General features: G+C 43.6%; 1 protein-coding gene across 4 annotated transcripts in view; it reads left to right on the forward strand.

The window, feature by feature from the left end:
- Window positions 1-14,231, forward strand: part of KCNG4 (potassium voltage-gated channel modifier subfamily G member 4) — a 61,161-nt gene extending 46,930 nt beyond the window's left edge. For 3 of the 4 annotated variants that reach the window (XM_069966338.1, XM_069966337.1, XM_069966339.1), the window contains exons 3-4: window positions 2,462-3,245; window positions 13,284-14,231. In XM_069966338.1, the coding sequence (XP_069822439.1) occupies window positions 2,496-3,245; window positions 13,284-14,054 (1,521 nt within the window). In that variant the 5' untranslated portion in view covers window positions 2,462-2,495 and the 3' untranslated portion in view covers window positions 14,055-14,231. The remainder of the gene's footprint in view (window positions 1-2,461; window positions 3,246-13,283) is intronic. The other variant, XM_069966340.1, reaches the window with a different exon arrangement.
- Window positions 14,232-14,508: the final 277 nt, after the last annotated feature.

Here is a 14,508-nt window from a genome sequence, read left to right on the forward strand (position 1 = left end):
TTCCATCACTATATTGATCAGTCTTTTTTTCAACCAAAACTAGATATCGTGGTAAATACTTCAAATCAAAGTATTTTAGGAGTGATACCTTTATTGGCCAACAAAAAAACTGTTAGAGCTGTGAGCTTTCGGGATTCACAAGATCCCTTCGTCAGACAAGTTCACAAATGAATGACTTACAGAAACAGCACAACATTTTAGGGATGTTACAAGCCAGAAGGGAGAGACATCTGTGAATTGGGGAGGGGGGGGGGGGTGAGGGGGTATATACATCACATAGATAAGCCAGGGCAATAAAAAGGACTTGTTGTAAATTAAAGGTTATTTGGAAGTCCAAGATTGTTGGTCAGTTCAGTCTTATCTGTGGAGTGTGTCCATGTAGTGGGTCATAAATCCAGGTGCCAGGTTTAATCCATGTGTTAATGATTGGAATGTTTTTATCAATTTGAATTCCCACACTTTCCTCTCTCTGTCACTCTGGAAGTGACCTTTGAGGACCATAACCCTTAAATCTGTTTTTGTTGGCCAATAAAGGTATCACTCCTAAAATACTTTGATTTGAAGTATTTACCACGATATGGATTTTTCTGGCTAACACGGTACCATACTATACATTTTTCAAGAACCAAAACTAGGAAACACAGAAACTGCGCAAATCTTTCTATTATAATTTTGCCCTCTCAGTTCCAGTCCTCATTTTGGTTAGAAAAAAACTGACCAAAAGACTTATGGAAATTCTATGTGTAAACATAGCCTATGGTTGTATTCATGGTTTCCAGGAAGACTTAGCTCTGCATCCAACTTCTTTAGCTACCGGTTATCAAATGCAGAGCGTTCGGGTTCAGACGGTCCTGAGCGTGCGCAAGGTCCGCTCATCTCTACATGTCCCCTTTGGGGCTTCTTTTATGCTGTGTTTTTCAGCACTGTTTTTGAACATTCCCTATTAAAGTCAGCTGGGACTTCTTTGGCAAGTGTAAACATACCCTAAAGGCCCTTTTACACGGGCAGATTATAACTAATGAACATTCCTAGGAACGTCAATCAGCCGATAATCAGCCCCTGTAAAAAGGCCAGCGATCAGCCAACAAACAGATTTGACAGAATACTGTATGTTTGACGGATAACAATGTACTTAAATGGCCGAATGAATGATACAGTGATTGTTCGCACACCTTGTCCGTGCATATAATCATGCCTTGTAAAAGTACTGCAAGCAAGTAATGATCTCGCTGATCGGTGCTTGTCATCTTGCACTTGACTGGTTACTTAGTAACTGCACCTTCCCTCTTCTTTTTATTATGTTTGGCACCAGATATTCCTTGTGATTCTCCTGGGTGCCTCCTTGCAAAGATGTCTAATTAAATAGGGGAGCTGTAAAGAAAACAGTTTCCTGGGCACAAGAGCTGACAATCTAATTGGTTTTTCTGTACAGGAGGATTTGTACACCAGTGCTGATAGTTAAACGTTACCAAGAAGGGGGTAAGGGGGTGAATGATCCATGGTTACGAAGAAAAGGATCTCCAACTACCTAAAAAAACCTAAATAACAGACAGTACATGATCCACAATGGATTCTAAACACCTGAAATCCAGGAACGTGGAAAATATACCTGACACTGGAGGTATGGAAAGGAAGAGACAAGGTATTGGTGCAGGTTCCAATACAAATCTATAAAAGGACCCCCCAACCTCCATGCTATTTTTGAAGTGCTTTTCAGATTTTCCAGGCTCCAGGTCTGGGGTGTGAACCAGTCCCAGCTACCTTTTAGCTGGTGAACACCTAGTGCTGCCATCCTGAGATCTACTGTATGCCCCTTCAGTAAAACACATGGCATATAAGAGCGCAGGAGTGAGGGAGAGAGGTGCAGGAGGGAGGCGACAGTGAGAGAGGAGGAGGAGGAGAGGAGACGACAGATGAGAGCGCTCCACAATTTCTCTTTATTTTCCTGGCAGCAGCCAGTGAGGAGATGGGATGAATACAACAGAGCAGAGAGGAGGATGAGGAATAGAAGTCGACGACACTTACCTGGTGAGAGAACTTTACAACAAGTGTCCTGCCTGATCACATGCAAAAACTGCATCACCCCCATCATCCATTACTAGCACCTGAAGCATAGATCAGCACTATTCATGTTTATTACATGGTGGGAAAGTAGTGCTATGAGGTTCTAAGCCTATATCACACAAGAAAGGCTTAGATACATGGTTCAGCAGGCAGTATCACACATTACAGAACTAGATACACAGTATAACACAAAAATAGGCTTAGATACAGTAGTTCGGAAGACAATATAAGATATGATAAGCTCAAGTATATGGTTCTGCTTATAGTGACCATATACAGGGGCTCAGCAGGCTGTACCACACAAAGAAAGGATAGATACACCAATGTTGCCCCCACCTTTCCCAGATCTGTCAGTACTTTGTTGGTATTTGTAAGTGATCGTCTTTCTCTCTTGCAGTTTTCCTTTGTGAAGTGTCAGCTTTCCATCAGAGATGCCTATAATCTCAGGAGGCAGCGAGAACGACTACAGCAACCTCAGCTACACCTCAAGCAGTACATTAAACCACTTCTTCCCTGTAGCTGTAGAGGAGCAGGCACTTAAGGGGGTAAAGTACCAGAGGGCAAAGAGAATCTATGACCCAGATGACTTGTACACCATTGACTTTAAACGAGAGGTCATCATTAACGTAGGAGGCATTCGGTACCTCATGCCTTGGAGTACACTGGATGAGTTTCCTATGACACGGCTTGGGAAGTTGAGGTTCTGCAGCAGCTACGACGAGATTATCCAGATCTGTGATGACTTTGACGAAGACACCAATGAGTTTTTCTTCGACAGAAACCCATGTGCGTTCAGTATGATCGTCAGCTTCTTAGCGGTGGGGAAGCTGCGGCTGCTACGCGAGATGTGTGCCTTGTCCTTTCAAGATGAGCTGATGTACTGGGGCATTGAGGAGTCCAACCTGGAGCGCTGCTGTCTGAGGAAGCTCTTCCAGAAACTGGAGGAACTGGCGGAGATTAAGAAGGAGGAGGAGGCGCAGAGAACCCGAGAGACCATCTGTGTGCTAGAAGACCACTCCACGATGGGGCACTATATGAGCAAACTGCGGGACATGGTGGAGAACCCCCAGTCTGGCCTGCCTGGCAAGGTGTTTGCCTGTCTGTCCATATTATTTGTGGCCACCACGGCCATCAACCTATGTATCAGCACCATGCCAGACCTCCGTGCTGAGGAAGACAGGGTGAGTGTTTGTCTCATGTATGTGTGAATGGGGTCACAGATATCTGACCAATATCTGTCCAATCAGATCAATATCAGTCTCCATGTATAAATGTCTTACGCATATGACTGGAATCTCTGATTGTCGCCACTATTATCATGACTGTAGATCACAAACAGCTATACAAAAGGCGTCTCCATTGTGTGGGGGGTCGGGGGTTTACTAATGGTGCGTTTAGACAGACAGATTTATCTGACAGATCTTAGAAGCCAAAGCCAGGAACAGACTATAAACAGGGAACAGGTCATAAAGGAAAGACTGAGATCTATCCTCTTATACGTCTACATTATAAGTTACTGTGAGATGCTCTTTCATCATGTTCTATGGGGTTAGTAATGTTTTATTTCTGGTGAAAGCCTCTATAATGAAGAGCAAACATAACCTTAAAATAATAGTGGGAAAAAGAAGTTAAACAAGCCAGAAAATTAAAATAATAACGTGACCACAAGGTGGCAGTGTCTTATTAACCAAACTATTTAACAATGTAAACTGTTGCACGTGGTTCGATACAGAGAGGTAAAATACTTAGCTGCTGTATCTTAACCTATTCCTGTCTGCTGAGCTTCTGTATATAGACCAAATATGTCATATTGTCTACTGAGCTGCCTTATCTAATCCTCTTATGGTGCGTTTACACAGAGAGATTTATCTGACAGATTTTTTAAGCCAAAGCCAGGAACAGACTATAAACAGGGTGCAGGTCATAAAGGAAAGACTGAGATTCCCTGTCTTTTCAAGTCCATTCCTGACTTTGGCTTCCAAAATTGGTCAGATAAACCTGCCTGTGTAAACGCACTATTATATGTGATACTGTCTACTGAGCTGCTGTATCTAAGCCTACCATGTGTGATACTGTCTGCTTAGTCACTATATCAAATCTTAGCATGTGTGATAGTGGCTGCTGAGCTTCTCTATCTAAAGCAGTCCTGTGAGATATTGTTTGCTGAGAAGCTGTATCTAATCCTATCATGTGATACGATCAAGATGTTCTCTTGTATCCTACCATGTGTGATACTATGATAAGACTTGTTTAAATTTTTGCTTCCAAAGATGCACAATGTCTTATTTTCAGGGGGTGTCTTATTATTCCATGAAGAAGAATTGTTGGGGGAAAAAGAACATTCAGTAAATACTGCATAGTAGTTGGCACAAACCAACATAACCAGACAAAAGACCAGATAAATAATCAGATGGTCCTGTTTAAAGGTGTTAGTCACTTTATAGTAAAATTGCTTAGTGTACAGTATTAGTAACGGTACTCACTGTATATACCGACAGTAGCTTTCTGTGTACCTCATAGAGCTAAAATTAAACTCCCATTTTCTAAGCTGTACTGTCCTTCTTTGTGATGAGTCTGTCCATAAGATGGCCAACATGGAGCATGTGACCATGCCCCACCCAAAGTGTCCACCATTGAGCCTGTATATGCCTATGGAAGACACTTGGGGGTGGGGCATTGTCACACGCTCCTCCATGTCGGCCATCTTATGGACAGAATCACCACAGAGCAGGGCAGGTCAGCCTGGAGGAGGGGAGTCTGATTTGAACTCTATGAGGTATACAGGGAGCTGCTGTCATATTTGTATAAGTGCTCTGAGTACACTTACTTATACTGTATGCTGAACTCTATTAGAAAATGCAGATAACACTGATCAGTGCTATGCAATGGCATAGCATTCACCAGTGTAAGCAATCTAATCATTGCATGTAATAATCCCCTAGACTAGAGGACTAAAAAATATTTTTAACCCTTAGAGGACCCTGCCAATTTCAATTTTTGCGCTTTCGTTTTTCCCTCCTTGTGCTTAAAAGGCCATAGCACTTGTATTTTTTCCCCCTAGAAACCCACATGAGCCCTTATTTTTTGCGCCACTAATTGTTTTTTGCAATGACAGGCTGAATTTTTTCATAAAGTACACTGCGAAACCAGAAAAAAATTCAAAGTGTGGTGAAATTGAAAAAAAAATAACGCATTTCTTTTATTTGGGGGGTATTCGTTTTTACGCCGTTTGCCCCGGAGTAAAACTGACTTGTTATATATATTCCTCAAGTCGTTACGATTACAATGATATATAACATGTATAACTTTTATATTATCTGATGGCCTGTAAAAAATTCAAACCATTGTTAACAAATATATGTTCCTAAAAATCGCTCCATTCCCAGGCTTATAGCGCTTTTATCCTTTGGTCTATGGGGCTGTGTGAGGTGTCATTTTTTGCGCCATGTTGTGTTCTTTCTATCGGTACCTTGATTGCGCATATGCGACTTTTTGATCGCTTTTTATAAAATTTTTCTGGATTTGATGCGACCAAAAATGCGCAATTTTGCACTTTGGCATTTTTTGGCGCTTACGCCATTTACCGTGCGAGATCAGGAATGTGATTAATTAATAGTTCGGGCGATTACACACGCGGCAATACCAAACATGTTTATTTATTTATTTGTTTATTTTTATTTATAACATGGGTATAACATCCAGGGTCGCCTAAGGGTTAAAAATATGAAAAGCCCATGCCCCGATAAAAGTTTTAATCAACCCATTTTTACTAGTTTACAAATAAAAATAAATGAAAGAAAAATAATATAACAATATTATTCCCGTACAGTGAATGGGAATAAACGATAAGAGGAAAAAAGTGCCACAATTGCAAAGTTTTTGGCACATTATCTATTAGAAAAGAAGTAATAAAAAGCTATTAAAATCTCCCATATACATAAATATGATACTAGGAAAAATTAGATATGGTGGTGCAAAAAAAGATGCCCCAACCAGCCCTGTAGGTGGAAAAATAATAGTGCTATGTCCTTAAAAGGGAACTCTAGCAATCCCATTAAAAAAAATAAAATGCACAAAGAACATATAGGTGCACTCACTGATTCCCCACCGATTGTTTGACACTTTTCTCTATGTTGCTTCTACCCCAAGATTAAAATTTTTACAAATGATGCCGGTTTTACATCATGGCACCCGGCCGGGAAACTACATCTGCCAGCATGCATTGAACCTTAGAACCAACTGTGGGGCACCCATCCCTGTCTTGATCTGCTTTTGTTTTGCACAGTAAACACAGTATCTATCTATCTATCTATCTACAAAGGAAAATTCCACAGCACACCAGCTTCAGGTGAAAAAGAGTGGTATTTATTGCATGTAGCAAAAAACAAAAGGGATGCAACGTTTCTGCCGCGTTGCATCCCTTTTGTTTTTTGCTACATGCAATAAATACCACTCTTTTTCACCTGAAGCTGGTGTGCTGCGGAATTTTCCTTTGTATTTGTTGGGATCCCGAGCCAAGGGACTTACTCAGTACAGCACCCGCCACCTAGATCCGGAAGTGCGGCTTTCTCCTACTATCTATCTATCTATCTATCTATCTATCTATCCAGATAAATTAAATCGACTGCAGAACTTCAGACTTAGTGAAAAAAACTCAGACGGTGTTTATTCCATACAAAAACAGCGACGTATCGACGTCACAATGACGTCTTTCTCAAGCCAGTCTATCTATCTATCCATCCATCATACATAGATAGATTAGAGAATATGAGAGAGATTAAACAATAGTGTACACGTTCCCCTATACTACTCAGGAGCTGTTGTTTCCCCACCCTTGACCGGGAAATCACTGTGTGAGGTCAGTGGTGGGCGCTGTTACAGATGAGGTGTCACGGCTTGCCTGGCAACAGGAGAGACAGAGATCATGTGACCTCTGTCTCAGAAGGGAGAGGGAGGACAGAGGAGTGGAGACAAAGTGGACCAGGAAGTAAGGATTTTCAGCAGCTTTACCCGGCTGTAAGTCAGGATGTGCTGCAAACAGACCAATTCATGTGATAGAAACCTATTACAAACAAGTTTGGATTATTGAGTTCCCCTTTTAAGACCAAAATCCACTGTGTCCCTAAAGCGTCCCTTTAGGCCCCACCTCCTCTGGATGTCAATCATTCTGGAGGAGGCTGGACCTAAAGACAGCGTCTGGATAGGAGAATCGGAGAAAAGGATGACTTATCACAAGCAGCAGCGCACTAGATAAGTATGTACTGCTGTGTGTTAGGCAAACTGAGGGCACGGATATATGTATATCTGTGCTGTCAGTTTGCCTTTATCTGTATCGGCCTCACATCCCCTGTTCACATAGGAAGATGTGTGACTGATGAAGAGAAACTCATCCCATTACTGTGAATCAGGACTGGGATGAGGTCACTTCCAGGGCCGTATTTGCCACTAGGCACCCGTGGTCCGGTGCCTAGGGCGGCGCCCTGCGGGCCGGAAGCTCACAGCTTCAGCCCTGCAATGCCCGATCTTCTCTCCTGCTCGGCAATGACGTCACATCACGTGAGCGCCGCCGAGCAGGGAAGAAGTCCGGGACCATGGGGCTGCAGCTGTGAGCTTCCGGCCTCTGTCAAGCTGTGCGTGCCGGAAGCTCACCCCGGACCCGGACCCTGGCGCTGCATGGGGGGGAACCAGCCTGCCCGCCCATCCTGCCCCTGTCCCCGGCCGCTCCGTCTTCCCCCCCAGCCTCTCCCCCTTGCATCCTCAGCGTCTCCCCTGCCCCCCAGCGTCTGCCCCTGCCCCCCAGCCTCTCCCCCTGCCCCTAGCCTCTGGACCTTCAGGGCTGATGGTTGTCACCCACCAGGAGCCTCTGCACACAGTGATTTATTACAGGGGTGTCCTCTCAGAGACTACAACTCCCAGCATACCCAGAGAGCTGTATAAATGTAGGGTGTTCGGAGATTTGTCACAGATACAGATGAATTCAGGAAAGGAGCGGGTCAGCATGTCGTGTCTCACTGGTTCTATATTGGTGGGCCCCAGGTACCCCAGCCCGACACTGGACAAAACCGGTCCCAAAACTAAGACGTCCCCGGCCTCCTTCCTTCCTCCATCACGTCTCTTTGATGAGAACAGCAGGCATCAAGCAGAGCGGCACCCAAGTGCCAGGGTATATACCATGCATGTAACTGGGGGCGAGGGGGGGGGCGCCTCAGCATGCCAAGTGCGTAGGGCAGCATGAACTCTAAATACAGGCCTGGTCACTTCCTGTGTTTAGTCTCTTTTTTTTCCACATGGTGGAAGCATGGACTGCAGTTTGAGAAAAAGGGAGACACCTACCTGGTAGCCGCATGTTTAAGATTGATTTAAACATAGAAAATGTAAAAAAAAATTATTTACTGGCAATCACAACCCCTATCGATTTATTAAAACAGTGCCTCTTTAAGATGTTTAGAAAGACTCCTGCTATTTATAACATTTATAAAAGTATTGGATTCTCATTGGAACAGTAAAGGCAGTAAAACATAACTATAGTCACCATATGTAAAGTCACCTAGCAGCATGGAGGGTGAAGACTGCGGCATTTGTCAGAATTATTATGTGATTCTGTCCAGGACTTGCATGCTGTCCTGTATTATACGACGAGCTGTGTATCTTTGGAGGTCATTCATCAGTTGGCTCCTGTCACTGCCATAGTATTACGCAGAATTATCATCCCCTACTCTTCCATATGGCTTAGCAATGGGGCCTCATACACAGACCTGAACACCTATAAGAATACCAATGATGCCCTGTTCTGCGCCACTCCAGGTTACTTTATGGGGTTTGACAAGGAACAAATATTCATTCAGGCTAAGTCTAAAGATAGAAAGAACATTTCCCTTCATCTCATAAGACATTGTCTCCCATACAATGATTCATTTATGAGGCTGAAGTTCTGCTCCGTCCAGAATGAGCCATGAGGGAACATTGCAATCTGCAACAGAAAATGAGCATAATCTCTGCAGTATGAATGTTCAATGTGACCGCAGTGATTATGGGACCAGAAGCCTATAGCACCTCATAAACACTGTGCACAGCAGCACAGAGTATTTTAGAAGAGGAGAGTGCTGATCTTGAAAGTGGTTACATAGTGGAAGCAGCAGGGTTTACAGCAGCACAGAAGATTTTCTCATAGCTTTGCAACCAATATAAGCAATCCTTTGGCGTACAGTATAGTCTAATAATCAGATACACATAATATATAGGCTGTGGAATAAACTAGAAAACTAGTATTTTGCACGGCAGTGATAGACATCCATGGCACATTTCCCCTACACATGGTGCACTGTGAGGATGCTTACAATTTGCTGTGGACTTTTACAGTAGTTGTGAATACAATTTGCTAAAATCCCATTCATTTCCATCGTTCACATCATGTGACCTCTCAGCCGTGGCCGAAAGCGTTCTAAAGTCAGGACAGTCCTTACTGTAACATTATATCATTACATCATTATATCTTCTTATATCATTACTGCCCACCCCAGCCCGGCTGACAGATCTTATTGCGGTAGCGGTATCCATTTCTGGTCGCTATCAGCAGGGTGTCATAAGCAGCATTGTATTTCCCTTACGTCCTAATTAATCTGACGATTACTCAGCCCTTGGAGTTTACGCTCTTGGAATCAGTAAATTGATTTCTTTCTGCTGTCTAAACACATTTGTCCTGAATATTTCATGTGTTGTTAGAAATAACCAGATGACTGTGGCCGCTGTGATTCCACCGCAAAGTCTAGGATTGTCAGAGATTTCTGAAGGCGATAACGCCTACGCCTTTCCTTGTCCCCATCCTGTGCAAATACAGATTTCATTGTAACCTCGTAACTAGACAGGTTATATGGGCTTTCTGGAACATGTAGTTTTAGAGTAGCGAGTGGCATATCTAGTGACTGCGTGTCACACTCCTTCTGATTTCCATTATATAGCTTACGCATGAAATTAAAATGTTATTTAACAATACACTTGACATTTCATAGTTGTTCTATTAGATAGGCCAGTTGCGGCCTGATCAATCATGTAAACGATATTAAGTCTGTATGCTCGCGGTCTTCTCCTGCCCTCTGCTTGCCTCCCGACGGCTGCAGCTTCAGAGCGGACACTTTGAAGCTGCAGTCGTGGCGTTGGGGAGGAAGCAGAGGGCAGGAGAAGACTGGGAGCGTGAAGAGGTAATGTATTCAATCATTAGAAGTCGTCCACACATCTCTATTACACATACTCAGCAGCCAATGATTTTAGGTCCAGACCTAAAGACACAATCAGCCGATGATTGTTGTCATCAGCTGATTGTTGTCTCTATTACATGGAGCGATAGTTGTCCGAATGTTCCTGATTCGGCCTATTATCTCTCCATGTAAAAGGGCCCTAGGTAAGAGAGCAAAGTGCTTAGCCGAACACTTCTTCTGGTTCCCTCTAGAGATCAGTGGGGGTCTGAAAACTTTTAACTTGTCTCTTCAAAAAGTTTTGGGTAACTGCCATATTATTCACAAACTTTTAAAATATTATGTGCTACTGGTAGTATAGTTCTCCTTCCACTGGGTAAAGTTATGCAAAGACATGTGTTAGCTGGGTGAATCGTTCATGTATTTTGAATGGAGTGACAAAGAGTAAGCTGCTGTCAGACTCCTGTGGGGGGCTTATCTCTATAAGAATAAGGCAGTTGAAATTCAATATACCCGCACCCCCAACATTAGACATCCACAATTGTTAGGTTTGGCCAATTCTAATGCTGTCCTTAGTTCTCATTCTCGGGTCTCTCACAACGTCAACAAACTCTTTTCCAGAAATACTGCAAAGCTGTGGATCCTGCTCCTCTCCTCTTTGTAACGCAGTGTGTGACCTTCCTTTGTCTGCTTATTACAGACAGGACAAGTCATGGAACACGTACAATGCACCGAGATCTTCAGCTCTTCCCATTATTGCTCATATTAAGAGAATAAAACATGATGATGGTTTTGAATCTCTCTGCATATTCTGGCCTGCGCATATGACAATAAACTCTCCTAGAAATCCTCAATCACAGCCGCTAATGGGTCCCAAGGGAAGCAAAACTTTGGAGCCTGCAAGTGAACTGTCCTCCTTTAGGTTTTATTGTCCATGATCAAAGCTACTGTCCTGTCCTTACTGCAGTTCATTTTACTTCATAATCAGAAATGAAGAGATTGTGTTCGCCATCATCTGCAGATGTTGCCGCAAGGAGTCCTTAGTCCCAGGGGCAATGAGGCTGATTGCAGGGGATCGGGTTCTCTGCAAGAACAGTATAAAGTTCTCTTGATCTCCACCTAAGAGCTTACCTCACAAACTAGTCGTTATACAATAGCAGCTTAGATGTATAAGCCGTGTACCAAGTTTGCTCTTACAGCACCGATACCGATTTGCCTGTTAAAAGGCCAATACTGAATTAGCTCTGAAAGGACTGGCACCAAAGTCTCTCTTAAAGGGCCGGTACAGATTTTGCTCTTAAGGGATTGGCACCAAAGTCACTCAAAAAGGGTCCCTTCAATGCCCAGCACCAAAGATGCTCTTAAAGGGCCTGGTACCAAAGAACGCACCTATCACACCCTTAACAGATGAAAATAAACTTTAAAGAAGCAGTTCACTTTTTTTTTTTTTTGCCCCCCCGGGTAGCCGCTGTCATGTATACTTACATAAGATGATCGGTGTCCCGTTCCCGTCGGTCAGTTCCGTCCCGCGGTGCCGTTCACATCGGGCGCGCGCTCACTTCCGCCGGCTGCTGCGAGTCCTCTTCTCTGCCCAGTGATTATACGCCGGAAGTCACTCGCTTCCATGCATTCTCTATGGAAGCGCGTGACTTCCGGCGTTCAAATGACAAGGGAGAGAAGAGGAGTCACAGCGCCGGCGGAAGTGAGCGCGCGCCCGATGTGAACGGCACCGCGGGACGGAACTGACCGACGGGAACGGGACACCGATCATCTTATGTAAGTATACATGACAGCGGCTACCCGGGGGGGGCAAAAAAAAAAAAAAGTGAACTGCTTCTTTAATGGTAGTTAAAGAGTTCTCTTAAAGTGGTCCTCTGGAATTCACTGTTAAAGGGGCATTTTTTTTGTCCTGGAAATGCCTAGGGGGATATTTACGAAAGTTACGGAAGGCGTAGATTCGCCCCTTCTCCCTGTCATACGCCTGCAGTATCCCCCACTCGCCTGATAGGCAGGAGGAGGTGGGGGCAAGTGGCTTACCAGTGATCGACCAACAACAAGAAAAGACTCTTTTGTGCTGCAGATAATATTATCACTAGTCGGCCAACTATGATAAAAATAAACAATCCAGCGACTATTCATGCAGCCTGGCTGCAAAACTGATTGGGCTTCATAAGGACACTGCAAACTAACACCGATCTTGCTGATCGGCAACAGGTATGTATACACACTGCACAGGTATGTACCCAGTATCTGCGCACTCATATATAGACTGCACAGGCAACCAACTCCCCCCTTGCTTGTGCTTCCTCTGTGTGCTGTGACAGCCTGATGATAAACTGCACTCTGTGTCCTATAAAAATTACTCAGCACATCCAAAAATATCTGCAGAGTGTGGACAGTGCAATGATTAGTCTTCTTTCTGAATTAGAGACAATGAGAGGAGTTCAATAACAGCACTACACTCACCTTGTCACTACTGAAGGGTTAATCTAACAAACTCAAGTAGGTTTTAAAAAATCTTTTGAAAATACAGGTACGCTTTAAGTCCTAATGTGTGAAGACAGCCTAAGACCCCTTTCATGTGACTGTACTTTGGTCACTATTTAACTATTTCACATCTGTATTTGTGAAAAAACTAGCAATGGAATGGAGAGTAGAAAGGAGGAGGAGGAAGAGGATCAGGAGGGTAATGTGGAGTATGAAGATAATGATAAGACAAATTAAACTACAGAAATGATCTGAGCAGTAGTCGCCTCCTTTTTTCCATTTGTCTTGGCAGCTCATACATAGCACAATACTCAGTATAGGAGAATGCTACACCCACTGCAAAGACAATATGAAATCCTGCTGCATGCTAATGTATGATGGGAAGTACATTCAGGATATGAATAAAGTGGTTTAGTAAACATTATGATGCTTAATGTCGCCAACATGTGAAAAACTCCCACACCAGTAATGATCATATTAGTAGTGAATGGAGTTGCCCTTTAGTTCATATATTGACATGAATTCTCTTTCTTCCCACAGGGTGAATGTTCTCAAAAATGCTACAACATCTTTATCATTGAGACGGTCTGTGTGGCTTGGTTCTCCCTTGAATTCTTCTTGAGATTTGTCCAAGCCAAGAGTAAGTGTCAGTTCTTTAGGGGTCCCCTGAATATCATCGATGCATTGGCCATCCTGCCATATTATGTTTCTATTATAGTGGAAGATGAGCAAAAAACTCTTGATAAACCAGGCAGCAACTCATACCTGGAGAAGATTGGGCTGGTGTTGCGTGTTTTACGTGCCTTGAGAATATTATATGTCATGCGTCTTGCCAGACACTCGCTGGGCCTGCAGACCCTGGGCCTCACAGTAAGGCGGTGCACCCGGGAGTTTGGACTCCTTCTGCTGTTCCTGTGTGTGGCTGTCACACTTTTCGCTCCTCTTGTTCACCTAGCAGAGAACGAAATGGGCCGATGCCAGGAATTTACCAGCGTCCCTGCGTCCTATTGGTGGGCCATCATCTCCATGACAACGGTTGGGTATGGTGATATGGTGCCCAGAAGTATCCCAGGTCAGGTGGTAGCCTTGAGCAGCATCCTAAGTGGAATCTTAATTATGGCATTCCCTGCTACATCCATCTTCCATACATTCTCCCGTTCATACGCTGAGCTGAAACGAGATCAGGAAAGACTTCAGAGTCGTCTTATGAGACTGAAAGATGCCAACCAATCCGGGGAAAGTGACACCTTCAACGACACAGACAGCTTAGTCTCAGAGGAAACATACAAGTATTTTTATACAGGGAAGTAGATGACAAAGCCAGATGCATAGGACAATCTGATATGTGGAGCTAAGCCATGTGCTCCCCATTACTGATGGGGAAATGCCATCCAACAGCAGAGAGGACGTCTAACCATATAAACTATGAATTCATCATCAGAGAGAAGCACTGCATCATAACGCAGAAGAATAATTACATTTAAATAAAAAGCCATATGTTTGCACACTGTATTGTTTTACTATGAAACTCTTATCCAGGCAAACCCCAAACAGGATGTAATAGTGTAAGGAGCAGCTTCATGGTAACCTGCTTGTAAAACTAGTCATTTACAGTAGCAAGAACAATTAGGTGAATCCCCTGGAATTACTTGGACTTCTACATTTATTACTACAGTTATACAGAATTTTGGCCACATCAGGGGTTGCCACAGAATGCAATGATGCTCCGTGTGATTTGTGAGCGGCTGAGGTAAGTACATGGGAT

The sequence above is a fragment of the Dendropsophus ebraccatus genome, chromosome 4 (assembly GCF_027789765.1).
Source record: "Dendropsophus ebraccatus isolate aDenEbr1 chromosome 4, aDenEbr1.pat, whole genome shotgun sequence".
In the NCBI taxonomy this organism is placed as follows: Eukaryota; Metazoa; Chordata; class Amphibia; order Anura; family Hylidae; genus Dendropsophus; species Dendropsophus ebraccatus.